Raw genomic sequence first — 26242 nt, forward strand, 5'->3', positions numbered from 1 at the left:
TATTAATTCATATCAAAAATCAACACTAATACTATCGTTGTCGGTTCATATTAAGAACTGACAGTAATAATACTATTATCGATTCTTTAAAAAAACAGCACAAATATCTCAATATAGGTTTTTAATTAAAAATGGCACTGATACTTCTCCCCTATGGATTGAAAAAGTTTCCTAGTCACGCATGACACCTCCCTAAGTGCAATGCCCCCACCCCCCCCCCCCCACCCAAATCAAAACCGTTAAACGCCCCTCGCGTCACCAGATGCCGCCAACACTTGTCCAATTTCACCTCCTCCTCTTGTCCACTCACCGTCCTCTGTGCTGACCGTCTACCAGAGTTCAAAAATTCATCGATATTTCATCAAAATTTATGATATTCGATTAATTCGATCTGCACTGAATTCTAAAATCGATCGGTTTTTAATTTGAATTTAAAAATAAAAAATATTAAAAATCACAAAAAATTCTAAAAATACTAGAAACAATTCTAAGACCTTCTATGAAAAAAATATTGTTTGCATCATATGTTATAGGGATAAAGTTTGAAAAAAAAGAAAAAAGTTTAAGCATGCAGCTCATTTATTAACTCATGTTAAAGAAAATTTTAACATGTAAAAACAAATTTTTTTTGTAAGGTGTACCTTAAGAGAAACTATAAAATTGGTTTCACTTTATTTAAAGTTATATTAATTTCTCCATAGTTTTTATAATGTTCACAAGCATAAAGTGAACATGTTAAAAAAACAACACTTTAATTAATTTTTTTCATGTCTACTATTATTTTTCCTACATAAAGAATAGTATAATTAAACTAATAAAAGTGGTTTCAATAGGATCATGTAATAAGACTAAAAAATTGGTTTCATGATTTTTTGATTAGCAAAGAATTAACTATGCATTTAATTAGGTTTAGCAAGTATAGTTTCTCACAGAAAATATATAACTTTTTCATGAGTATAAATACTTTTATCTCATGTTATAAGGAAAAAGATTGTTTCACTTGATTTGAAGCTCGGATGAATTAGTTATCGATTTTACAAGATTGAGCTATTTTTTTTCTTAATTTTACTAAAATTCGATAAAACCGAACGATTTTTTATGGAATACGAATGGTTTTCGATCATAAATGAAATACGAGAAATGTGGTTGATTTTTGGTTGAATTCGATCGGTTGCTAAATAGTTGATTCGTCTGAATTTTATCTCTAATTTGTAAATCCGACCGAGTGAATTTCGACCGAATTTTCTAATATTCACAAATTCCCTTTGCTTCTTGTGCCCATCCCAGATCCATCCGCCACTCATTCTCTTGGAGGGAGGAGAGGGAGCATGGCGGGCGTCGTGCTAGAGGCCGTGTCACCAGCCTCGGTGATGCCACGACGGGTGGATCATGTGGCAAGCTTTAGTGGCCTCATCGTGGGTACGGTCGCAGGGGAGAGACTTCGAGCGATGGCTACGAGGCGAGCACCAACGAGCCAGATCCGACTATGGCATGGCGTAGGAGTCTCGATCCAGCCGGAGGGGCCGTACTCATCGTATCGGCGTTTTTTCCCTTTTCTAATATACATTTCTTTCTTCTCCGGCTGCTGCTGCTTGGGATGAATCAATTGTCTCATGTTGGATTAATGGGATCTTGATCTCGTGTTCGATGTGGACCAGTGAGCGGAAGTGCAGCAGATCGTAGCGGAAATCAACCCGTCCACAGCCTCGTTGTCCCCTGCGATGGTTTTGGTTCGTGTTTTGTTTTGCAATGATGGTCCCTTGTTTTGTGTTGCATGGAGCACGGCAAGAGCAAGTGTTGCTGATCTATTCTCTACCGTTTTTAAAGGATAATTTCTCCAATTGATCGATTTTGTGCTGCAATCGATGCATGGATGGATTTCGGTGTATTAATATGTGCTTTTCTTTCCATGCAAAAAAAAAAGTTCTTTTCTTGTCAGTTTATGGCTGCTGTAATTTTGTTTTCACTTCAGTTAAGTTCTTCAACAAAAACTGTGAACATGATCTCCTGTATTATCAGATGACGTGAAGTGCTGGATATAAGCAGACTGCTTTACTATTTCATATTCCATGGGGCGTAAGCTGAAATCAGTGTTATTTCTAAAATGTGGGAGTTCGGAAGACACTTTTTTCTTTATTAAAAAAACTGACAGCGATAATATGATTATCATTATCGGTTTATATCGTAAAGTAATAGTGATAAAAGATCATTATCGATTCTTTAACTGACAATATAATCTTAAATCATCACTGTTGATTCTCACTATCGGACAGTGAAGTTAGTTTGGAAATAGAAGACTTTTACGGTACACCTAAATGAGTGCATGTCGTCCATTTTCTTCATCCGATGATTTAGATTGATCCAATGATACTCTATCACCCACTAGTATCATGAGTATCATTAAAGAGTATCATAGGTATCATAAGGGTAGAATTGGAAAAAAAACCCATAATAAACTTGTAAATTATATGTTTAATTAGGGAAGGTAGAAATGTTAGTTTATTCCTCGGATAAGCTTTCACTTGTTCTGTTCATTTTATTTATTAGGGTTTTCACCCTCCGTCGGCGGGTATGGGTGACGAAGGTCCGAAGTCCGGTCAGTCAATGACGTAATTACCCCTAAGGGTACCAAGATAATTACAATAATACCTACTAAAATGAACGGTTAGATCACAACAATGATACTCTTCACCATTTAGTATCATGGTGTACTGTAAAGGTTCTCTGGAAATAAAGTGTTTTGTGATAGTGACAACTCCAAGCGTTAGGGGGATGGGCACATCTCTGAATGGATATAATGCACATGAATATCCTCGTGGGCCGATATATTGCATGAAAGTTGTGGGCACTGTGTCGTTTTGTTTTCTCCTCCAATGTATTTGTTTTGTTTCATATACGATGACGAATGTGCAACATCTTCATTGTTTGCTGTATCTTTTGTGACCAAAAAGTCTCGCTCGTCACAGAGGTGCTGCTCAAGCTACCTATCCCGACTTTAATGACAATCGCTTGAATCGTCACTAAGAAACCATTATTTTGTGACATTTTCATTTTTTTCATGAGCATTTTTGTCATAGATACTCAAATTTATTGTAGTGAGTTTACATAATTACTGTCCTTAAGAATATCCCAACAAAGATACATATATAAACATGTCATTGAAACTCGATCCATATGTTAACCTGGAATGATGTATGGTCTATCTTCAAGGGAGGACAACTGGATATTGAAGATGTTAAAGAATGTGGACCACAATCTGCTTTCGATCAAAAGGTGCTAAAGACTTATCACCTAAGTGTTTTAGAGGGCTCCACCACCTGAATTTGGTGCCTTAGATTTGTATCAAGATGAGTGTATTAGTTAAGAAAAATTCATGTGCTTTAAGAACTCCTAGCACCTGAATTTTTTTATACCTTAGTTACAGATAGTTTATATTTGAATTGCAGTTACTTTATATAGGAGTTACGATCACTTTTTTGCAAGCTTTTAAATCATGATTTTTTGTGGCTTCGCGACATGGGCTCTAAAAAAGGCTATAGAAGCTAACGCGGGCTCTACAAAATATTAAAGTTTTTACATAATATGGTTCGTGTTTGGAAAAGGAATTAACACCGTACAAATGAAAGTACTAAGTATAATATAATAAGATTGTAAGTCATAATATTCTTAACAAAATTACTTAATCCATATATATATGTATATTGGAGTGTTGAAAAGAGCTATATATATGATGTCTTGCTAGGTTGCCTCGTAGTTCAAGCTTATAAAAATATTTTTAGGCTTTCTAGCGAAGTTGGGCTTCAAAATTAACTTCTTCTTTTGCATGTGGGTACATATGTAGGATAACAGAGCTATGTCTAGCAATGAGCTATGTCAAATAGCGCAGCCTTGGGTCTATAGCACCTATAGCTCATGGAGCTAAAGATTGGCTCGTTGGTCGTTGCTTTGCAATTGAGGTGTGAAACAGCTATTACGTAGCTATAGCTAGCTATTTAAAACCTTACTTTTGTAATTTTTTAATTTCTAGTAATGATGGTGCTAAAAAAACTGGTGTTAGAGACCTTAGTAACACCTGATTTTTTTTGTTAGGGACAAAATTAGATCTAATCTAGACCGCAAATCTTAAAATTAATAGGCCCCTAAACACCCGGATGTTGTATAGATGCCCCCGTTTAGGGTTGCAACGCCTTGTACCCTTATCTAGTGGTGTAATTAGATCGGATACAGACAGATATAGCTCATCATGTATTATATCCTATATTTTTTCTCAAAGTCGAAGTCGAACATGGATTATGCTAGATAATATCCTACATTTTTTCTATATTATAACCTACATTTTTTGTATTATATCCAATATTTTTTCTTCATCTTGTATCATATCCTACATTTCTTTCTCAAGTCGGAGCAGATAGTGCCACAAGCTTTCTATTGGTCAGACAGATGGAAATTATTCACTTCATTTGCATTCCCATACAAAACATTAAACAATATTAGGGTGCAATGAGAGTGAGCACAGAGAAAATGGTCGCTAATATGTAAAACAAGAGCATTATTATTTTTTATCTACTCATGCGTGGCAATCTCCCTATCTATTATCATATTCTTAAGTAAAATCATAATAAGCTTTCTCGCAATACCTACAATTCGGATACTCCAAACAAATATCATTCATCCTATATCATATCTCACTTTTTTCTCAGAATCGAAGTTGGATATGAATAGTGTCCAGTATCCAGTGTTGCATCCTGTATTTGCTCTGTAAGCCTTCAATCGGTCTGAAAATATATGTACTGTTTTCACCCCCAACCCTTGTGATTATAAGCCTCCCACATGTACTCCCCATACCGAATAGAAAATGGATCCTCATCCTGGTAGGAAAGCAAATCGTAATATCACACCTCTTCTAGTCCTAATAGGTTTAGGACGTGATCCACCCTTTACAAGACCCTAGGAGTAGATAAAATTATGTTCATACATATAGGTAACATATAGGTCATGTTTGGCTCAACTTTTTTCTGAGAAGCTTTTCTGAAAAGTTGGTTTTTTTCTGGTTGGAGAAGCTGACTGTTTAGGTACTCTGTTTTTTTTTAAGAGATTGTCTGTCCTAAGTGTGTAATGACTAATATGCTCTGAATATAATGATAACTTGTTTGTTTATTGATTAATATAGATATCATTGTTTTCATTTATTTATGATATTTCTGAACCAAGGCCATTTATTTTTTTATAAGAAAAACGGATGGGAGAATGTATGCATGCACCTGACTAGTAATTTCCTCAATTGTATGCATAGACCACTCAATAAAATCAAAAATAATACTTAATTTGAGAGTAACACAAGCCATTTGTTCTTCTATCTTACACACTACTATAAAAGCTATTTTTCGAGACACCTAGGTTTTATTTCTACAGGCGATTCATATGACAAATTGCATGAGTAGTAGGCTAGAGCCTCGTGCACTTTTGGGCCGTCTGTGGAAATAACTTCATTTCTACAAACGGTTCATATAAGTAACTGCCTGTGGAAATACTTCATTTCCACAGTCGATTTCTTATGTGAACCGCTTGTAGAAATAAACTTATTATCACAAGCAGTTCACATAAGTAACCATATATGGAAATCATTTACACATGCGGTTCCTTATATAAACCGTCCGTGATAATCTCTCCACAAGTGGGAAGCTCCATTCAAATAGAGCTTACTGTGTCCGAATAGTAAAGCTCAAAGGCGGCCACGGATTTTGAAAATAGATGAGAAGTTTTTGTTTTTGATTTCCTTGGAGAAGTCATACAAGGTAAGGGTATCTCATCCCTAACTAGCATCTTTTTGAAGTTTATATTTAGACTTAAGGCTCACTTAGGGTTTAGATGTGATCTAGATATACTCATGGTTCTAGCCATTTAGATCCTCGAAATAGCTAAAATTTGTAGCCAATATTGATTCAATTGTGTAGATTTACATGATTCTAGCATTATATTTCAAAAATATAGCTAGAATTTGATATTTTTAGTCCCTATGAGATTTTATCATGAATAGGAAATTTTTGGATATATCTAAATCTAGATGTAGAGGGAGAGAGAGTAATGAATCTATATTGTTTTGAACCAGTTTTTCCCATTGTAGATTCAATTGTGTAGACATATTATAATCATAACAAGCCTAATTTTTTCCATTTAAAAAATATTTTTTATTATGATTTTCTTATTAATTAATTTATGTATCTAATTTTGTATTTGAAGTTAAAGATGGACAGAGTATGGATGTACAATGCGCCAAGACATGGACCAATATACATCAAATAACTCTCTACTTTTATTGAAGTTGCTGAGAAGTATGCTTTGACTAAGAAGACAAAGAAAATACACTGTCCATGTTCTGACTGCAAGAGCCAGAAATTGTGGAACAAATCAAGAATAATCAAATCACACTTAATCTTGAGAGGTTTTGTCAAGGATTACACATGTTGGTCCAAAAACAGCGAATAACGTACATACGAACCAAATGACAACATCGCTGCTGATCAAGTGGATGGTGATGATGAGGGAGTCGAAGGTGACACTGATGTTATGGTGGATGATGATGCTGATATCGATATGGAGGAAATGTTGCGCCATGCAGAATCGTATGTTTAAGAGACATGAGGGGTTTAGATAATTTCAAAGCGTTACAGAAGGTATCGAAGGATTTTTTGTATGAGGAGTCGAAGAGTTGTGATAAGAAGTTTACAGTATTACATTCGGTGCTTGAACTTCGAAGGTTGAAGGCCAGCAATGGATGGTCCAACAAGAGTTTCTCAGATCTATTGAATCTCTTAGCAAACATGCTTCTGAAGTCTAACTCCTTGCCTACCATCACGTATCAGGCGAAGAAGCTTATCTGCCCATTGTTATTGGATGTGCAAAAAATACACGCATATATGAACCACTGTATCCTCTACCATAAAGAGTACGAAGCATTGAATATATGCCCAGTGTGCAATGTGAGTCGGTACAAGAGGAATGATGATTATGAGGATGAAAATGCTTCTGCCAACATGAAGAAGAAGAAGAAGAGGAGTAATGTTGGTCGTGACAAAGAAGACACTTCTTTCAACACGGAGAAGAAGAGAAGAAGTCATGCCATGGTGATGTGGTACCTGCCAGTGATATCCCACTTGCAGTATTTGTACTCGAACCCTAAGGACTTTGAACTGATGCGTTGGCATTTTTATAAGCGCAAGAAAGATAGAACTAAGCTTTGATACCCTGCTGATACTAGCCAATAGAGAAAGTTTGATGCCATATATCCAGATTTTGCTAAAGAATCAAGGAATGTAAGGTTCGTGTTGAGTATCGATTGAATAAATTCTTTCGGTGACATAAGCACCTCACATAGTACTTGGTCAGTGGTCATGGCCATCCACAACCTTCCTCCATAGCTATGCATGAAGGGAAAGTACCTTATGCTATCCAATTTTATCCAAGGACTGAAACAACCTAGCCATGATATAGATGTGTTTCTAAAACCATTGATGAAAGATTTGGCGAAACAATGGGACGATGGGATCCGGGTGTGGGATGAGTTCCGACGATAGTACTTCACGCTGAAAGCCATGATTTTTGTTACCATCAGTGATTATCTTACCCTTTTCTTACTATCAGGACAAGTTAAAGGGAAACAAGGATGCGTAGTATGCTTGGATGAAATTGCATATGCGTGCCTTCTGTACTCACAGAAGGTAGTGTACATGCGACACTGACTTTTCCTACTAAAAACTCACAAATACCGCAAGATAAAAAAATATTTTGACAATACAATTAAGCAAGGTACTGGCTCAAAACCTTGCAACAGGGCACTAGTGTTTGAAATGGTCAAGAGCATCAAGGTATTTTTGGGAAGCCACTGAAGTGTAAAAAGAGGAAGAAAAGTGAGAAGCCGACCGACATGCTATGGAAGAATATGTCGATTTTATTTAAGTATTTACCCTACTAGAAGGACTTAGAAGTTCACCACAGCATCGATGTCATGCACGTTGAGAAGAATGTGTGTAATATCATCCTTGGCCTCTTACTGGACATACCGAGCAAGACAAAGGATGGAATTAAATCACGTAAGGACTTGGTATATTTTAAAATCAGACCAGAGCTACACCCTGAAGACAGACAAATAAAAAACATTACCTTCCCCTGGCTAGCTACTCTCTGACACCTACAGAGAAAAAGGCACTGTGCAAATGCTTACGTGGGGTGAGAGTCCCAATTAGTTACTCATCCAACATCAAGAAATTAGTCTCGATAAAAGATTTTAAGCTAATCGGCATGAAGTCTCACAATTATCGTTCAAATGGAATCAAAAACAGACTAACGGTTTGAGAGAAAATTGTGTTTAAAATTCAAATTTAATATAAACTCACCACTCATCCCGCAACCAACCAGAACATAACACGTGGCAACGCAGCATTCATGTTATTCCCTTCTGTCCACACACAAATCTCAAAGCATACTACACTAAGGCTATATATAGCACGCCTTACATATATGAATTTTATATATTTATATTCTATTTAGTAAAGCTCTAGCTTTTAGCTCCATCTATAGTTTGTAGATTAAGATAAAATATTTAATTTTATATTTTTAACTAAAATAGAAACAAAATAGCTCATACAAATATTTTTGGTGTACCTACCATTTCAATTCCACGAATTTCTTTAACTAGTAATATCTAACTCCAAATTTTTTTAATATAAAACTCTACCAGACAGACACTTACGCAGCTCACCCTCATCCATGTGGATAAGCTAAGATTTTGAATTACAATATCGGCCTATCTACGGAGATGGCCCAGAATTTTGAATTAGAATATCTTGAGAGCATGACACCAAGTTAACCAGAAAATAACAATTTTGAAGTGCAAACGGTTGAAAAACTTTTTTCTTAAATCGAAGCATAAACTTCGAAACAGATTAGGAAATTTAGGAGCTTAGGCTTAACCCGTCGAGATAGCGACTGGCGACCAACAATTTTCAAGTCAACACGCCGCCAACGACACAAATGCACCTGCAGTTCCTTGTAGTCCACAGACTCCAGACTTGGGATTATATTACCAGGACATTTAGATGTCTCATTTGAACCAGCCAAGAGTCTTAAAGAGGCATATTTGACCAGTCAATCCGTCCTGACTTGTTCACGTCTAATGGACAAGGTGCCAATTGGACAGGTTGGAGTTCCCTCCTGGTCGAACTGAACTTGTTAATTGGTGAGCACTAGTACGTGCGTCTCTCTCCTTGACAGCTTAGCGATGCAACGTTGTGCAGAGCACTAACCATGTCAAAAACCGGAGACGACTGAGATCACACGGAGATCAGATGCGTGTCCCAAACCTACCACTACCGGATTTCGTGACTTTGCCGTGTGCCCAGGGCACACGGCGAAGGCTTAAAAACACTCGGCAAATGGTTTGCCGAGTGTAACACTCGGCAAACAGCTGTCGGCATACAACGTGCCGGCAAACAGCTGTTTGCCGAGTGTTTTCTATCGCGCACTCGGCAAACTCTTTGCCGAGAGTCAAATCTGACACTCGGCAAAAAAAAAGCAAACAAACGGCAGCAGGCCGTAACGGCCTCTTTGCCGAGTGTCGAAGTAATACACTCGGCGAACCCGCACACTTTGCCGAGTGTATTGTCCTGACACTCGGCAAAGATATATAGTTTGCCGAGTGTAACACTCGGCAAAGATTTATATATATATATTTTTTATTTCGTTTCCAAAAATCGCTGCAATTCAAAAAAATTTATATATATTCCGGAAAAATATATATCAGCATCAGCACAGATTTTGATCTGACATCCATGAAATCCATCCCAAGCAATTGTTTGGCATTCTATGGCAACAATGTAGGATCATTATCATGAGATTCATACCAATAAAACTTAACTGGCGGATATCAATACAAGATATCTACTAGATTATACAAATAGTACAAGGAAAATTTCTATGGAAAGAGAAGATGATTTGATACCTCTGGCAAAAACACAGTCCCTGTTGTGTTCTGTGCAATTCCTTCAATAAGTAGAGCTGCCACACTGCTACACGTAATGTTGTAGCGCAAAACAGCGTTACGTATAGCTTCAAGATCCTTTTCATTATAAAATTTGGCAGAGTGCACACCAACAACAGTGAACTGCACAAAATCAAGCAACATGTATGTGAATATCCAATATATAGCTATCTTCTGACACATTACAGAGATAAAAAGTGTATTGCATTCAAATTATACTTGCAGCCATCATAAGTTCTACAAATAGTAATGGCTTGTTCCATTTCCGAACAAAACACATGCTCAAGCGATTAATCGTGGAATCACAAAGTTAAGATAAAGCTAGCTGCAGTTGGAGTGAGATCTACTACCAACCTCATAAGTCGAATTTTTTCACAGTACTAATGCAATACAAGTTTATAATCAAGGCCAGAAGACTTGCAATATGACATTGTGGTGAACATTACAGTTTCAGTACAATGAATAACCATATGATCAAAGTATTGAAAGTAGAAAAGGGGAAAAATAATCATGGCAAACTACAAGTAACAAATTACATGGAGATTATATGTCAAGGTCTACAACAACCAAAATACTATGGATGTTGTAATTCAAAACCAATATGAAACTAATGATTTAGAGATCATTTGTTGATTCTGAAGTTTTGGCAAAAATTCTATACAGGTTGTACTTATGCTACACTCAACAATGCAAAACAGCAATGATGCATGTAGGAATCAAAACAATTTGACTATTACCTCCATAGTGAAAGATGATTGCAGTTTGCTACTCACAAACAAATTCAGAATAGCCCAGAAATGTTGTGCCGGGTGCAGAATCACATAGTTGATGATCCCAATTAACACCTCACATTTAGCACCGTGTCCATGAGATCCAGAAAAATGGCCATCACTCATAAAAAAATACATGGAAAGAGGAAGGCAGTAAAAAAAGAGATGGTGTACCAGGGGAGCTAAACAACTCAAGCACGGTTGCTTAGTGCCATTGGCATTTCATCGAGCTCCTCGTAAGCACCTGCATTGCCAATGATCAAACATCCAAAGGCACAGAATCAAACCAGCAAGGGGAATCAGAAAGGAGGTGGCCCGAAGGACAGATTTTGTGGGGAAAGCGGCGAGCGGAAGCGCGGGAAGGAGATCGGGCGGTGGTCGAGTCCAAGGCGGCGGGCCCCGGCTCCAGTGGGCAAGAGCGACGGCGCCGGCGGCGGCGGGCGCGGGCGGCGCGGGGGCCGGCGGCGCAGGGGCCGGCGGCTGCGGGCGCAGGGGCCGGCGGCGGCGGCGCAGGGGCCGGCGGCGGCGGGCGCGGGCGGCGGGCGCGGGCGCGCTGGCGGCCGGCGGCGGCGGCGGCGGGTGCGTGCGTGCGTGCGTGTGTGCGGGCCGGCTGGGCCGGGTACTTAAATCCCTGCTTTGCCGAGTGCCCCCGATCTGGCACTCGGCAAAGAGGGGTTTTTTTAAAAACATGTGCAAATTCTTTGCCGAGTGCCCCCGATCTGGCACTCGGCAAAGAAAACCGGGATTTTTTTTAAAAAAATTTCAGGGTCTTTGCCGAGTGCCAGAAGTATGGCACTCGGCAAAGACCCTCTTTACCGAGTGCCAGACTTCCGGCACTCGGCAAAGTCCCTCTTTACCGAGTGCCAGACTTCTGGCACTCGGCAAAGAGGGTCTTTGCCGAGTGTAATTTTTTAACACTCGGCAAACCCTAATTTTTTTCCCCCCTTTTGGCCTCCAAATTTTTTCTACGGTCCTCATACAGTACCTGGTACTCCATGTTCCAATGTGGCACATTTCTCAGACTTTTTCTATATTTCTTTAATTCATTTCAATTAATTGAATTTTCTTGGATAATTCAAATTATAACTGCTAGTCATTCGAATAATGAAAAAAAATGAATGGAAAAATAATATTCATGTTATTTAGTATAATGTGAGGCCATATCCAGGAACAGACAACCAATTTCGAATATCAAGGTCACGAAACATGACCACGAACTTGCGATCGAGTTGTTTTTAAATTGTATAAAAAGCAAACAAAGTCCGAAAATCTTGAAACTTGTCAAGATATCATGATATCATATGTGGAGGCTGTCATAAAAATTTGAGAAGATTTTAAGCAAGTTATCACGTACGATGCTTGCAAACCGAAGAATCTCCGAAGAAGTTGCTTAAAACCTTGCTGAGATTCTTCGGTTTGCAAGCATCGTACGTGATAACTTGCTTAAAACCTTCTCAAATTTTTATGACAGCCTCCACATATGATATCATGATATCTTGACAAGTTTCAAGATTTTCGGACTTTGTTTGCTTTTTATACAATTTAAAAACAACTCGATCGCAAGTTCGTGGTCATGTTTCGTGACCTTGATATTCGAAATTGGTGCTATGTTCCTGGATACGGCCTCACATTATACTAAATAACATGAATATCATTTTTCCATTCATTTTTTTTCATTATTCGAATGACTAGCAGTTATAATTTGAATTATCCAAGAAAATTCAATTAATTGAAATGAATTAAAGAAATATAGAAAAAGTCCGAGAAATGTGCCACATTGGAACATGGAGTACCAGGTACTGTATGAGGACCGTAGAAAAAATTTGGAGGCCAAAAGGGGGAAAATAATTAGGGTTTACCGAGTGTTAAAAAATTACACTCGGCAAAGATATATAGTTTGCCGAGTGCCAGATGTTTGCCGAGCGCTTGCTCCCTGGCACTCGGCAAAGATACTCCTTTGCCGAGTGTCCTATTTCTGGCACTCGGCAAAGAGGGTCTTTGCCGAGTGCCAGATGTTTGCTGAGTGCTTTACCTCTGGAACTCGGCAAAGACCCTCTTTGCCGAGTGTCCGATAAAAAGCACTCGGCAAAGTATGGGACACTCGGCAAAGACGCCGTCTCCGGTAGTGTACCGAGATCACAAGCTGGCAGCACTACGTACGCTCTGCAGATGACACTAATAAGATTATTCTGCTGTCCTACATGCGTCCCAAAAACTTCCATTTGACTAGAAAGAGAGTTTCAGCTGGTATAACTATATAAGCAGATGCATCCCTGGATTTCTCATCAAGCCTAGACGCACAAGGGATTCACAATTAGATATCGCATTTCCAAGAGGAAGTTTCAGGGAGAAGCAAGATGGAGAGATCAAAGGCTCTCCTGCTGGTGGCGATCGCGGCGGCGGTGGCCGGCCTTGCCAGCGCCAACTTCCGGGACGACTGCGACATCCCGTGGGAGCCCCAGAACGCAAGGTTCACCGGCGACGGCAACGGCCTCTCGCTCTCGCTCGTCAGCAACTACTCTGGTGCTCGATCATATCCCTTCAGTTGTTGATCTTTGCATACACATGCATCTTCACATTGATTGTTGTTGTGCAAGAAGTGCATGCAAATAGTATATTAGGCGATGATTCTAGATTCTTATGCTGCTACGACCTGCAGGCTGCATGCTCCGGACAAAGAAGCAGTTCATCTACGGGACCGTGTCCACGCTCATCCAGCTCATCCCAGGCAACTCGGCCGGCACTGTCACCACATACTACGTACGTGCAGAGCAGTCTCATGTTCCTGCCTTAGTGATCTTATCAAGTATACTAGTGACCAACAATGATTACTTAGTTCAAACAAATTAGAAGTAACCATTGACACTACCCGTTTCTGCATTCCTTCAGGCATCCTCCGTTGGAGACAACCACGACGAGATCGACTTCGAGTTCCTGGGCAACGAGACCAGCCAGCCCTACACCTTCCACACCAACGTCTACGCCGACGGCATCGGCAACAAGGAGATGCAATTCAAGCCCTGGTTCGACCCCACCGATGGCTACCACAACTACACCATCTCATGGAGCCCCTGCATGATCGTGTAAGCAGACCGCATTTCGATTCTATCCGTTCGGTGGACTGGTTGGCGCACGAAGCTCAAACGGAAGTACGGGCGGCCGCGATGACGAACAGAAAATGATCCGTTGATCTCCATGTGCATTTGCAGCTGGTACGTTGACAGCGTCCCCATCAGGGTGTTCCGCAACTACCAGGCGAGCAACGGCGTGGCGTACCCGACGAGCCGGCCGATGTACGCCTACTCCAGCATCTGGGCGGCGGAGGACTGGGCCACGCAGGGCGGCCGCGTCAAGACCGACTGGTCCAAGGCGCCGTTCGTCGCCAACTACCAGAACATCCACCTCGACATCTGCGAGTGCTACAGCTACGGCGGCTGCGCCACAGATTGCCCGGCGGCCGCAGCGGCGTACGGCGGCCGGTGCCGGCTGAGTGACGCGGAGCTGGGGCAGATGCAGTGGGTGCAGAACAACTACAGGATCTACGACTACTGCGTCGACTACAAGCGGTGGAACAACGGTCAGCAGCCCGTCGAGTGCGGCCTGCAGCAGTACTGACCCAGTCGTTGGCTTCTCATATATCTTGTCTACGGGGCCAAATGGGTGCCATGGCCTGCTACTATAATCTTTTTTTTACCGATGACCGGATTAAGACTTAATTTGATGATTGTTAACTTTTTTTCACACATATCTTGTAATTTTTGTTTCGAACATCGTATATATATACAATCATATTTGGTATTGGGTTAACTAAATCCATCAGAAACAATTGAACAAAATGATGTACCATATATTTATTTTGAAATTTGAATTTTAAAATAATTAAACACATTCAATTGTTTATATGGGTTGTACCATGGCATAGGCCAGTTCAACTTTGAGAGACTACCCGTTGTACATGCATGAAATGACAATAATAACCGAATCATATCCGAGTGATTGGTCCCATGGATAGCTAAAAATTATATTATAATCGTGTGGCTCAGATAACCATTCATCCTCAAGTTTCTTGGGCGTAGTCATCACTTCGACTAATATCTCAATCCATTCTTCCACAATTAAGTAGGATAACTATGTCCAAAAATGATTCTTCCAATATTAACCTTAACATGTTGAAACCATCTAACTAATGATGACAGCTCATGCTAGGGTTATTACTAGGTTAATATTGCCATTGTGGATAGGATGGCTATCTCATACATATAACTAGTTTGGCACTTCTACCGTATTCAGTTGAGTGAACCTATGCCAACAGCTAAACCAATAATAGTTGGGCAATACACAAAATAATCAAAGGAATGATAAATGTGTTATATAATCGATCGGTGTGTGACTTTTCTTTTTGCTCGTTGACGTACCACTACAGCTTTTGGAATCCCCAATCCATGTTCCTAGGCGTCACTCTAACGCCAAATAAAAAGGGCAAAAATTCAAAAATAGACAACATATCAGACCGTATTTAAAAAAAAGTAACATGATGTCGTATTTGCAAATGTAGTATGTGTATACAGTGCCTCATTCACCGAATACAGATTTTTGGTACATCGCGCATCAAAAAATGGCTAGCCCGAGTGTTTTTGGCACCTCATGTGCCGGATACGATGCACATGAGATGCCAAAAACCCACCGTGTTCGACACATGAGGTGCCAAATACGGTGCAAGGGTGTATTCGGTACCTCATGTGCCAAATATAGCCAAACCCTGCGGCGTTGTCGCCTTTGTCATGTATTGCCTCTTGTCGCCTCTGCAGCGTGAGTTGCGAGGGCTCTGCAATCAATCCGGTTGCATGCGAGGGCTACATACCTACCACCTGCAACTAGCGAGTTGCATGTGAGTTGAGTTTGTGTTGCTCAAAGACAATGCACGTTCGAGGGAGAATTATTGCGATGTCAGGGTAGGTCTCAGGGAATCCTATTGCATCCACCGACGAAGAGAGAAAGAGCCGTGTTGCCATTTCATGATAGAGGTATTGTATGTCGTGTGGTCACTTCGTGTCTAAAGCCTGGGTTAGGACATATGTGTGAAGATATCTCAAAAAGTGTAGTAGTATTCCTAAAAAACATGTGTGTGGTAGATAGAAAAGGGCCATGCAACTATTTGAAAGTCATCCACCAAATGATCCAAGCAGAGACGCGTTCGACAACCGCTTATTAACACTTTTCATCCACAGGCAACAAAATTGGTAGTTGAATAGGTACGAATCAATTATTGCTGCTGAGGCATGTTACCTTATCCATGTTGATAAAGCATGGAACGGTGTGGCAATACTCCCCCTTATATCATTGATCTCAAGATGCATAGTGCATAGCTGTTGAATACATAGATCATCTCAAGATGGCGGTGGAAAGTGGCAACATGAATTAGCGGAAGAATGTCAGTTGTGACAGTCAATGCTATCAGGATAAGATGGTTGTTGTCTCTAAGGTGGTGATGAAAAGTTGTAAGAATGGGTACTAGCAAATTCACTATCATCTTAAGGGTCATTAGTGTCCTCCGGAGATATAGGTCTCGGAGGGAGGGGTCGCTGTGGCATGAAATTGTCATCGTCCTCGTCGTCTTGAGCTATCATGGTAAGAGCACGTCATCTTGTAGTGTTTATTGAAGCTTCTCATGTATTGCTGCTGGAATATCGAGGTATTGGTGGCATAAAATCAACATCCTCGTCATTTTCTGGTTAAATAGTAGAGGGCACCCCTATACCCCTTAGGTTCACTGATCTTCATCGTCTTCTATGCAAACCAGGCATCACACCCTCACCGAAAAGCATATGCATCACCAAGAAATTTGGGATGTCATTGTTGATGAACTCTGCGTCTTTTGGGAATGGCTAACGCAAAAAAGGAGCATTCAAATCAATGAAAAAAAGATAAGTATGATGACCAAATAGAAAATAACGGACTTGAATGTGGGACAACATCACTATCCTTTTTTGCCTCCTAGAAAAACCTAGCACAAAAAGATGGATGGCTAGTTCGCACACCCTAAGATACTTTCGACGCCGCTCATGCAAGAGGGCCCTAAGGTCGTTGGTGGTTACATGTTGGAGCGAATTGATTAACGCAGAACAGAAGGGTCTTACCTGTAATTTGAACACGGCTTGCATTAAGTTGTTCTCCTTAAAGGTATCATCCTTCTCTTTACGCACAACCTGCAAGGAGGCATTAAATTCTATATCGATCGTTTCAGGTGTCCATGGAAAGTATGTACTAGAAGATCATGTCATAGATTTATTGATCCTTGATTGCAATGTTGTGACTCTACACCAAAGCATGAGTCCCTGATTATTTAAAAAATATTAAACAAGTATTAACTATCATAATTAATATGTATCAATGCTTAAAAATAACTAATAAATAAAGTTATGTGCCATAATTATTTGAAAAATATTAAATAAATTAAAAGTAATTATTTAGTAATACAGTGAATAAGACATAATAAAGATGACTACGATAATAAAGTGAACAATACATGTGTTATGAACAAGTACAAGTGCACTGAACGACTACATTGGCTACTCAACGACGACGACGCTATGTATGGAAGGCAAATATTAGAAGTCTAGGTATGGAAGACAAGTAATAGGAGATTAAATGTATTTTTGGAAGGAGTAATGGGGTCCAATTTTGCACGGTGATCGTTTGATCAACTTGGGTGGATGGTGAAAATCAGTCGGATCTGCCACAACTCGTGCATTTATAGGAGTATAGATAATTACCTCCAAATATCACCCTGCAACCTCATCGGACACCAACTATCACTATTAGCAGTGGAAACCAATACAAAATCCTATCTACATTCATCTATTCAAACTCAAATTTGCAACTGAAAGTATACAAATCCTTGTCATACAGTTACCTCAAATAATTCATCTATGGGTCCTTATTATACAACTCATCTAACTGGTTGATGATCTCTCTCATTATAAAGTGAGCCATCTTTGCTCAGATTATGTCAAGTTCATACTTGTAAAGCGTGCTTTGAGAGATGGTCCTACGCCGTGGAAAGGTAAAAACTCGAAACAATCAGCAAAAACACACGAGAAGGTGAAACTAATATAATATTTGGTCGTGTCAAACCTCTATACTTTCTTTGTATACAACACTCATAATCTGGCAAACATATTATCCACATAGTACGGTGCCAGGTGGCTGCTTTGTGGCACTACAAAACTTAATATAACATAAGCAGCGTTTGAGTAATATTTAATATTAGAAATAATAATATGCATGCATAGGAGGTGCTAAGTACCAGAAAATGAGTATGACATGACGTTTTTTTCTTGGATGGGTTGTCCCCCCTCCCCCCTTTTGCGATGTAATTATCGAAAGCCCTATTGATAACATCTATCAGTTCTTTGTAGGAGGATACAAGATAGTCCAAGTAGTCTAAGAACACTATCCCGCTATCATGCGTCATCAACATAACTAGAATCCAATGGTCGCTGCATATGATCCATATCCAATAAGCCTTAGGTTAGGTTGTCGATCAAGTGCAAAATCAAGAGTATTTTATTAACACTTACTTAAAATTGTAGGCACCAAGTATGCATGCCTTGTCATGTATTTGGAGTATAGAATCTGTAATCTATTCCTTGACATCTTCAGTGCAAGCACAGATTTGTGTTTGGCATATTGATTGTGGGTCAAGGAATCAGACTGACACCTTGATAGTTTTACATTGCTGATACATGTATCTATAAATAAGAAAGTAGTTAGCCATACCATTCTATTGATAATTACATGAAGATAGCTTATGGTTTTAGACACTTACATAGTTTGGCATCTCAAAATATTGGTTGTGGAGGCGAAAGCAGTGGCAAATGAGGCCAATGAACCAGGTAGGCGAGCGCTAGAGTGACCAAGATAATATATTGTTTGCACCATGGAATGGAATTTTGAAGGGCATCCCCTAAAGTTGTGATGTTGTCTTCTGTGGGGATGTTCAGTATAATGCTAATAAAGCTGAATGTACCATGTCCACTTAGATCTTTGCATAACTTGAGGGTATCCCTTCCTTGGTTGGATAAGCCTACCTTGTGTCAACCTCAATTGTAATGTTCAAAGATGCACATGAAGCTTGTAATGTTCAAAGATGCACATGAAGCTTGCTTGTTGTAGCCTCTAGGATATCGTCTACACGATATATGTCGTCGTCAAGTGGGTTGGACCTATAGCTACTCTCATGGGCAGGGGAGCAAGATTGTCCATTTATGTTGGCTTGCTACTTACTTAGTGCTTCTTGTACATCATGTTATACGCATGTATCTAACATGGATAATAGTCATGCTTCGTGCTCGACTTTGGATCTCTTCAATCCTCCTATTAGAGTTGGCGTGCTATGGGAAGGCCTTTCTCCATGTAACCCTAGCTCCCAAGCCTCGAATGTGACATGGGTGCTCCTTGTTTTCTAGGGCCACAATAAGCGTGTTGTCCCTATCAGGCTTGAAAGACTCTTTTGAAGATTGGGTAGCTAATGGCCTGTTTGGCAGAGCTCCAGCTCTAAGAATTCTTGGAGATGGTCATCTCTAGATCTAGAAATTTTTGAAGCTAAAGTCATAGACAGATTGATAGTATTTGTTTAAACTTCATTGTTCTTATTTTGGACTAAAAATAAATGTTTAAACCATACATTTCTATCGTACAAACTCCAAATCCTGCATAGATCTCGAAGCTAGAGTTTTGCCAAATAGCCCCTAACTCTTCCATATTTTTTTATCACTATTTCATTTTCGGGGTTTTTGTAGGTTATGCCCATCTTTGGTTGTTTTTAACTGAGCGTAGGCTCAGAACCTGCATCAATCTTCTAGCCCTTTTAATGGAATTTTTTTTCCAGCCTAACAAACATCTTCTTCTGTCCTCCTCTATTCTGGTATTTTTCTATCATACTCACCCGAGCCTAGCATGTGGTAGTGCTTGTCTTTATTATGGATCTCCTTGTGTTTCTCACTTAACTTCAAAGCTTGTTCCAACCGCTTTTATGCCACAAAATTTCGTCATACGAGTCACAATGAGCCATACACCTTAAAGGGTTCCAAGTTCTTTCTCACGTAGTTATGATTAAACTTGTATTTGAAATTGCTCCATGACTTGCCCATTGTTATCAAAGCATGTCGGCGGACAGTTGCATGGCTTCCTTCAGGGAACTCGAATTTTTCTTGAAGCAGACTCCACAACATATCTTTCTTTCTGGGATCTAGTCGGCCCACCTCCTCCAATGAACTATGGTAATGGGGACATGCTCCTTGACATGTACCCTACATTGACTATGGTATGCCACCATGTGTGAGAACTGTCCAAACTATATTCAAATTAATCAAATTGATGATTTATTCGATAAGATGAGAGCTAGCACATGTCCATCTCTCGACGTGCCATGTGCTAACCCACATCTCAAAGCCACAATCACAAACGTAAATGATTAAAGAGAATGCAATTTCGGTAGTCCCAAGATGTATTTATGCCTAAGATCGGAACACGTACCTATACAACAAGCCTCATCACATCAAGATATAACAAAGAGCGTGTAGATTAAACATATTACAAGTATTTAAAGTTATTACAAGTTCCACGAGTTTAAATATTACATACTGAAATTTAAGAGACAAAAGCCATTAACAAGTTTGAGCTCTCCAAATAACATCAACAAGTGTTAGAATTAACAACATACAACAAGTCATACAACAAGTCTTTATATTCTAGCATGTTTATGTCACTACACAGTGAATTATCATCTAAAAACAGCAAAAGAAGTGATGTCATATGCCCTTGGGTGCCACCGGAACACCACGAGTAGTACAACACTACTCTTGTCCATCGCCATCATCAGTTGGCACAAAGTAGCCATAAACTAAATCATCATTACCTGCCAAATTTCAATAATAGCATCATGAGTGTATGAAGCTACTCGCAAGACTTATTCATTATGGATACATATAATAACCTGACTCCAAGTATTATGCAATTTAGATTGAGTAGCAAAGAGTAAGGCACAAGATTAAGTTGAACTTAAACAAAAAACATTTTAAAATATACATGATGTGAGCATAAACATAAGCTACTCTCATGTGAGAACATATACATAAACATAGTCAACAAGAGAGCATGTTCCACTCAACATAGACATACACAAACCATATCCCAACATACCACTTATAACAACAGTCACCCAAATACCGGAAACTCTACGATTAATGTCCAATGGATATTAAGCATGCTCATGACTGAAGGCGTGGTAATTTGAATTTATCTTACACTCTGCAGAGGGTACAACTTTACCCACACGACACGAGTCTGTTCTCTCAGCCCTTGTGTCAGCCTTTCTCACACCCATCCACAGCCGGTTGGATAATCCTCATGCTGCCGAGGACCACCTAGCTCCTCCACGAGGATGACACTAGGCTCTCTGACTCATCCACAATCTACAAATCCACACCCACATATGTCAGACACTCACATCATGAGGTCATGGCCCAAACAACCGGTATAGCATGAGATAGTTAGCTCATCCTTTCTCTATTCGCATATGTGGTAGTAAAAAAGTGCTTAAGCCAACGGCACCAACGATCGGTGCTTAATCGACCTAGGTGGGCCTATGACAATCGAGACTCCATTCCCGATCCATCCCTATCACCCGCCAAATCTCGTCTCATTCTAACAACTTATTAACCCTTCAAGATTAAATTTAGTGAGACGCAATAACCCTAAAGCTCGCGAACGATGGGTGAACTATCATCGACTTCTATCGTGACCTAAGCGTCGCTAAGCATAACGTGTTCATTTTAAGTTGGACAATTAGATGGTGTCACCCCAAGTTACAATGGATCAAGAGATAATAATGTCAAGGAATGGTAATGCAACATATAGAATATATACCTGTAGCGAAAATGACCCTATTAAATCATGATTGTGATTTTGGTGATTAATAAAAATATAGTCAATGAGGCTAACATGTTTGTCAAGTATATGTTTTAGTAGGTCTCATGGATGCAACACATAAAGAAGCCATAGTAGCCGAGACAAAGTTTGGTTGAATTGAAGAAGTTCTAGAAAAAATGTACTCACTGGATGGTCCGATGCAAGAAGAATTGTACGCACCAGATTTTTATATCTAGAGGCAGCCTTATCTCATCGGATGGTCCGGTGTCAAATGAGTAGAAGCAGTGGAGCATTGTTGACAAAAGGGAGAATGCAGATGGCTTCACCGGATGGTCCGGTGATCACCAGAGGATCACGCCAGACTAATTCTTGCATAGAAGAATCCAAACACAGAAGAACGAAGATCAACTCACCGGAAGGTCCAATGCTTATGTTGTACACACCGGATGCTTTACATCGGAGTATTTCTTGCTAAAGTATTTTCAATAGTTGAAGATCACATAATACCTCACCGGATGGTTCGGTGATATGTGTTGTGTACTTCGGAGGCTTACACTGAAGCAATTTACACAAAGAGACCGCAGAGGCTCGGATGGCTCAAATGTACTCACCATATAGTCTGGTGATAGATATGATGTATACAACAGAGTGTCCGGTGTTTAGGATGACTTTGAGTGGAATCCAACGACTAGTTTCTGATGGTGTACTCACCGGATTGTCCGGTGATAATCACCGGACAATCTGGTGTTAACAGCTTTTCTAAGTCATTGTGTTAATAGCTAGTTGGCGAGTTTGAGGCTATAAATATATCTCCACTCATTCATTTGAAGGTGCTAGAGTTCAGAGAAACAGAAAGACACTTGAGAAGACACTCAAGCCACCAAAGCGCTTAAAGTAATTATCCAAGACGATTAAGCACAACATTAGAGAGTGTTTAGTGCTTATAGGTCTAAAGTGACTTGTAGCTAGGTGCTACAGCTTGAAGAAGGGATCAAGAAGTAATCATAGCTTGTATCAAGTGGTACGATGGGGGGATTCTTGGTCACTCGCCGATAGCTTGAGCTAGAGTTGCTTAAGCTTGTTGGCCCTCTGACTCGGTGTGGAGCGGTAGCAAGACATGTGTACGGGGACGTGGAGACCCTTACCTTGGTGGCTCAACCGCTCAAGCTTTGAAGTGATCATGACGCTTAGTGATCGGAAGAGAGACAAGTGGTAAGACCTTGCCTTTGTAGCTTGGTGACTCAAGAGTCGTGACCGGGTGCCGATAAGGAGCATATCCTTGATAGAGCTCCAACGTGAACTAGGGGTGGCATTCATGCCATCGATACCATGGGATAAAAATCTCTTATGCCGAGTTTGCTCTCTCTGCCTTATTTACGTTTCCGTATTTACATACTTGAAATATACCTTTGCGCATTTATCTTCCTATAGTAGTTTGCTAGAATTGGCTATAAGTTGCAAAACTCTTTTGAGCGATAGAGTAGACACACTAGATAAATCTAGAGCACATTTAAATAGAAATTTAGATAAGTTTATTTTATGAAGTTTTTGGAGCCAGTTAGGTTTCTAAGTGTCCTAATTGACCCCCCTTTTAGGACGTCATTGATCCACACAATTTGTATCAGAGCCGAGGCTCATACCTTTCACAAGGACACGTCATTTAAGTAGCATTTGAGACCCTATCTTATTTTGATTGGTTAGGCTTCACCGCCTAGTGAGTTGTGACGTTTGGGGTTAGAATGGATACCTATAGTGCTCCACTTTTTAATGGCACAAATTTTCCCTATTGAAAAAATTCTAATATCTTGCTATTTTCAAGTCAAGGGTTTAGATGTTTGGAGAGTCACCGAGGAAGAGATAAGACCTCGCATCGCCAACAAGGAGAGGCAATTAGATGCATTGGTGAAGAGTATCCTTTTATCATCTTTAAATGTTGATGCATTTAATTGTATTTATTCTCTCACCAATACACATGATATTTGGACTAGTCACATTCAAATACATGAATGCACAAAGGATGTGCGTAATGAGAAATATCATGTACTTATGACTAAGCTTAATGGCATCAAACAACTATCCTATAAAAATGCTAATGACATGTACTCACATTTGAATATTCTTGACAATGAGATCAATAAGTTAGGTTTGACTCAAATTGATGATGATCAAGTGGTGAGACGAATACTTCAAGCTATTCTTCTGAAGTACAAGTTGATAGTCTTCATCATCTATGATAATAACGACATCAAGAAGATGACTCAAAGTCAAGTGCTCTGCCATAGATGCTTAAGAAGGACTTGGTAAGATTAAAGGGTAAGAACCATGTTCAACCTCCTCAAGATAACCATGCTATCATGGTGAAGAAGCTTGCAGATGGGTTCATCATTACATGCTTTAAGTGTCATCTTGAAGGCCACAAGTCCTTTCGATGCATGCAAGCCATCACCAACATAAAGGAGCTCCAATAGGTTTGGGTTAAAAAAGACTTGAGGCTGAGACGGTCATAAGGATTTGGAGACTTGACTCATAAGATGAAGTAAAGATTAAGTAAAGAAGCGAAGTGTACAAGATTGAACGTATTAATGAAGATCATAATCATCATATACCCAAATTCCCATCTAAAGGTAAACAAGACAAAGGTACTAGATGCTAAATCCTCTAAATTGATGAATCTACTTGCCTTGCCTAGGATTGCATGTGTATATTTCAATTTATTGCAATGCCTAGTGTAGGTTTTCATATGGCAGGTTGCTTGTGTTTCTCTCTTTCTTATGAACAAACTACATGGTTTATTAGTTATAAGTTTCTTTCATGGCACTAGTTTCACAATTAGTATCTTTTATATGCTATAAACCAATCTATAGGGTACCCTCCTCATTGTTATTAAAAACAAATGCATATATCTCGCAAGTAATCAATACTTGTATACACACATTTAGAGGGGTATATCCTATGGGTTATAATTTTGAGACTAACATGTGTTGTTAGATGTATCTTTTTTAAGTCTTATGGAGCAATCAACACGTCCCTAGAGGTATGCAATGCTTAAAGAGTTTAATTGATATCATTGTCAATTTATTTCTACATTTAAGCTACCTCCAAACATGATATGACTTAAATTTCATACCTCTATTGTCTAGATGTGCATATATTGCTATATTTCTACAAGTGGTATTCACAAGTGGGTCACATCATATGTATGCACACATATAGGAGGAGATTAAATCATATTATGTAAGTTTAATAAATTATGATCCATGTGCTTTTATTTCAATTGGTATCATATTCTTGAAATTGTATCCTCACAAGTGGTATCCCTTCAATTGTTATTATTTCATTGGATCATAATTTATGTAACTCTCTCCTATGTGCTCTAACGTTCTTCCTCGAGTTCAACTTGTATTCGTAGCCTTTTTTGAGATTGTTGACAAAAGAAGAGAAGTTTGACAACCAAAGAAAGAGGCATACTTAGTGAAGAACAAGCAAGATACCAAGGTTGACAAACAATGACTCATCTATAATTGGTATCAAAAGCATGCAATAAAGAAGCTCTTGCATGGGTCGATAAAGAGAGATAGTGGCAATGGAGAAAGGGGAGCCATAACAAAAGGGGGACTAAGCGGTAAGAACATGCATCAAAGCAATATGGTAAGATTTTGCGCTTTTTAGAATTGGTATCATTTATTATTTTCCATTTGCTTTGGTTATGTTATCATCAATCACAAAAAGTGAGAGATTGTAACGAAAATGACCCTATTAGGTTATGATTGTGATTTTGGTGATTAATGATAATATAGTTAATGAGACTAACATGTTTGTTAAGTATATGTTTTAATAGTTCTCATGGATGCAATACATAAAGAAGTCACTGTAGCTATGATAAAATTTAGGTGAATTGGAGAAGTCCCAAGAAAAATATACTCACCAGATGGTTCGATGCTGGAAGAATTATACGCACCAGAGTTTTGTGTCCAAAAGCAACTTTACCTCATTGAATGGTCCAGTGTCAAATGGGCAGAAGCAGAAGAGCATTGTTGACAAACGGGAGAATGTAGATGGCTTTACCAGATGGTCCAGTGATCATCGGAGGATCATGATGGACTAATTCTTGTAGAGAAGAATACATGCACAAAAGAACGCAGATCAACTCAACGAAAGGTCTGGTGCCTGTGTTGTACACACCGAATGCTTTACACCGGAGTATTTCCTGCATAAGCGTTTCCAAGAGTTGAATATCTCACTGGATGGTCCAGTGATAGGTAGTGTGTACACTGGAGGTTTACACTGGAGTAATTTACACAGAGAGGCTACATAGGCTCGGATGGCTCAAATGTACTCACTGTATAGTATGATGATGGAGATGATGTATACACCAGAATATCCGGTGTTCAAGATGACTTTGAGTGAAATCCAACGGCTAGTTTCTGATAGTGTACTCATCGGATTATCCGGTGATTATACTACTGTTGTCACCGAACAATCCGATGTTAACAGCTTTTCTGAG

The 26242-nt window shown here is 39.4% G+C and overlaps 1 protein-coding gene across 1 annotated transcript; it reads left to right on the forward strand.

Annotated features, from left to right (window-relative positions):
• Window positions 1-13109: 13109 nt before the first annotated feature.
• On the forward strand, window positions 13110-14602 carry LOC133917465 (probable xyloglucan endotransglucosylase/hydrolase protein 12). Its single transcript, XM_062361364.1, has 4 exons — window positions 13110-13329; window positions 13466-13566; window positions 13696-13889; window positions 14016-14602. Exons 1-4 carry the CDS (start codon window positions 13164-13166, stop codon window positions 14419-14421), a joined length of 867 nt encoding a protein of 288 aa, XP_062217348.1. The 5' UTR covers window positions 13110-13163; the 3' UTR covers window positions 14422-14602.
• Window positions 14603-26242: the final 11640 nt, after the last annotated feature.

Source organism: Phragmites australis, chromosome 5 (genome assembly GCF_958298935.1).
Source record: "Phragmites australis chromosome 5, lpPhrAust1.1, whole genome shotgun sequence".
Taxonomy (NCBI): Eukaryota; Viridiplantae; Streptophyta; class Magnoliopsida; order Poales; family Poaceae; genus Phragmites; species Phragmites australis.

What these genes read in the sequence shown, in the direction of transcription:
- LOC133917465 (XM_062361364.1), top strand. Translation starts at nt 13,164, where the DNA reads ATGGAGAGATCAAAGGCTCTCCTGCTGGTGGCGATCGCGGCGGCGGTG. An exon ending in GCACTGTCACCACATACTAC is followed by an intron (nt 13,567 to 13,695) that starts GTACGTGCAGAG and finishes GCATTCCTTCAG; the next exon opens with GCATCCTCCGTTGGAGACAA. An exon ending in TGGAGCCCCTGCATGATCGT is followed by an intron (nt 13,890 to 14,015) that starts GTAAGCAGACCG and finishes GTGCATTTGCAG; the next exon opens with CTGGTACGTTGACAGCGTCC.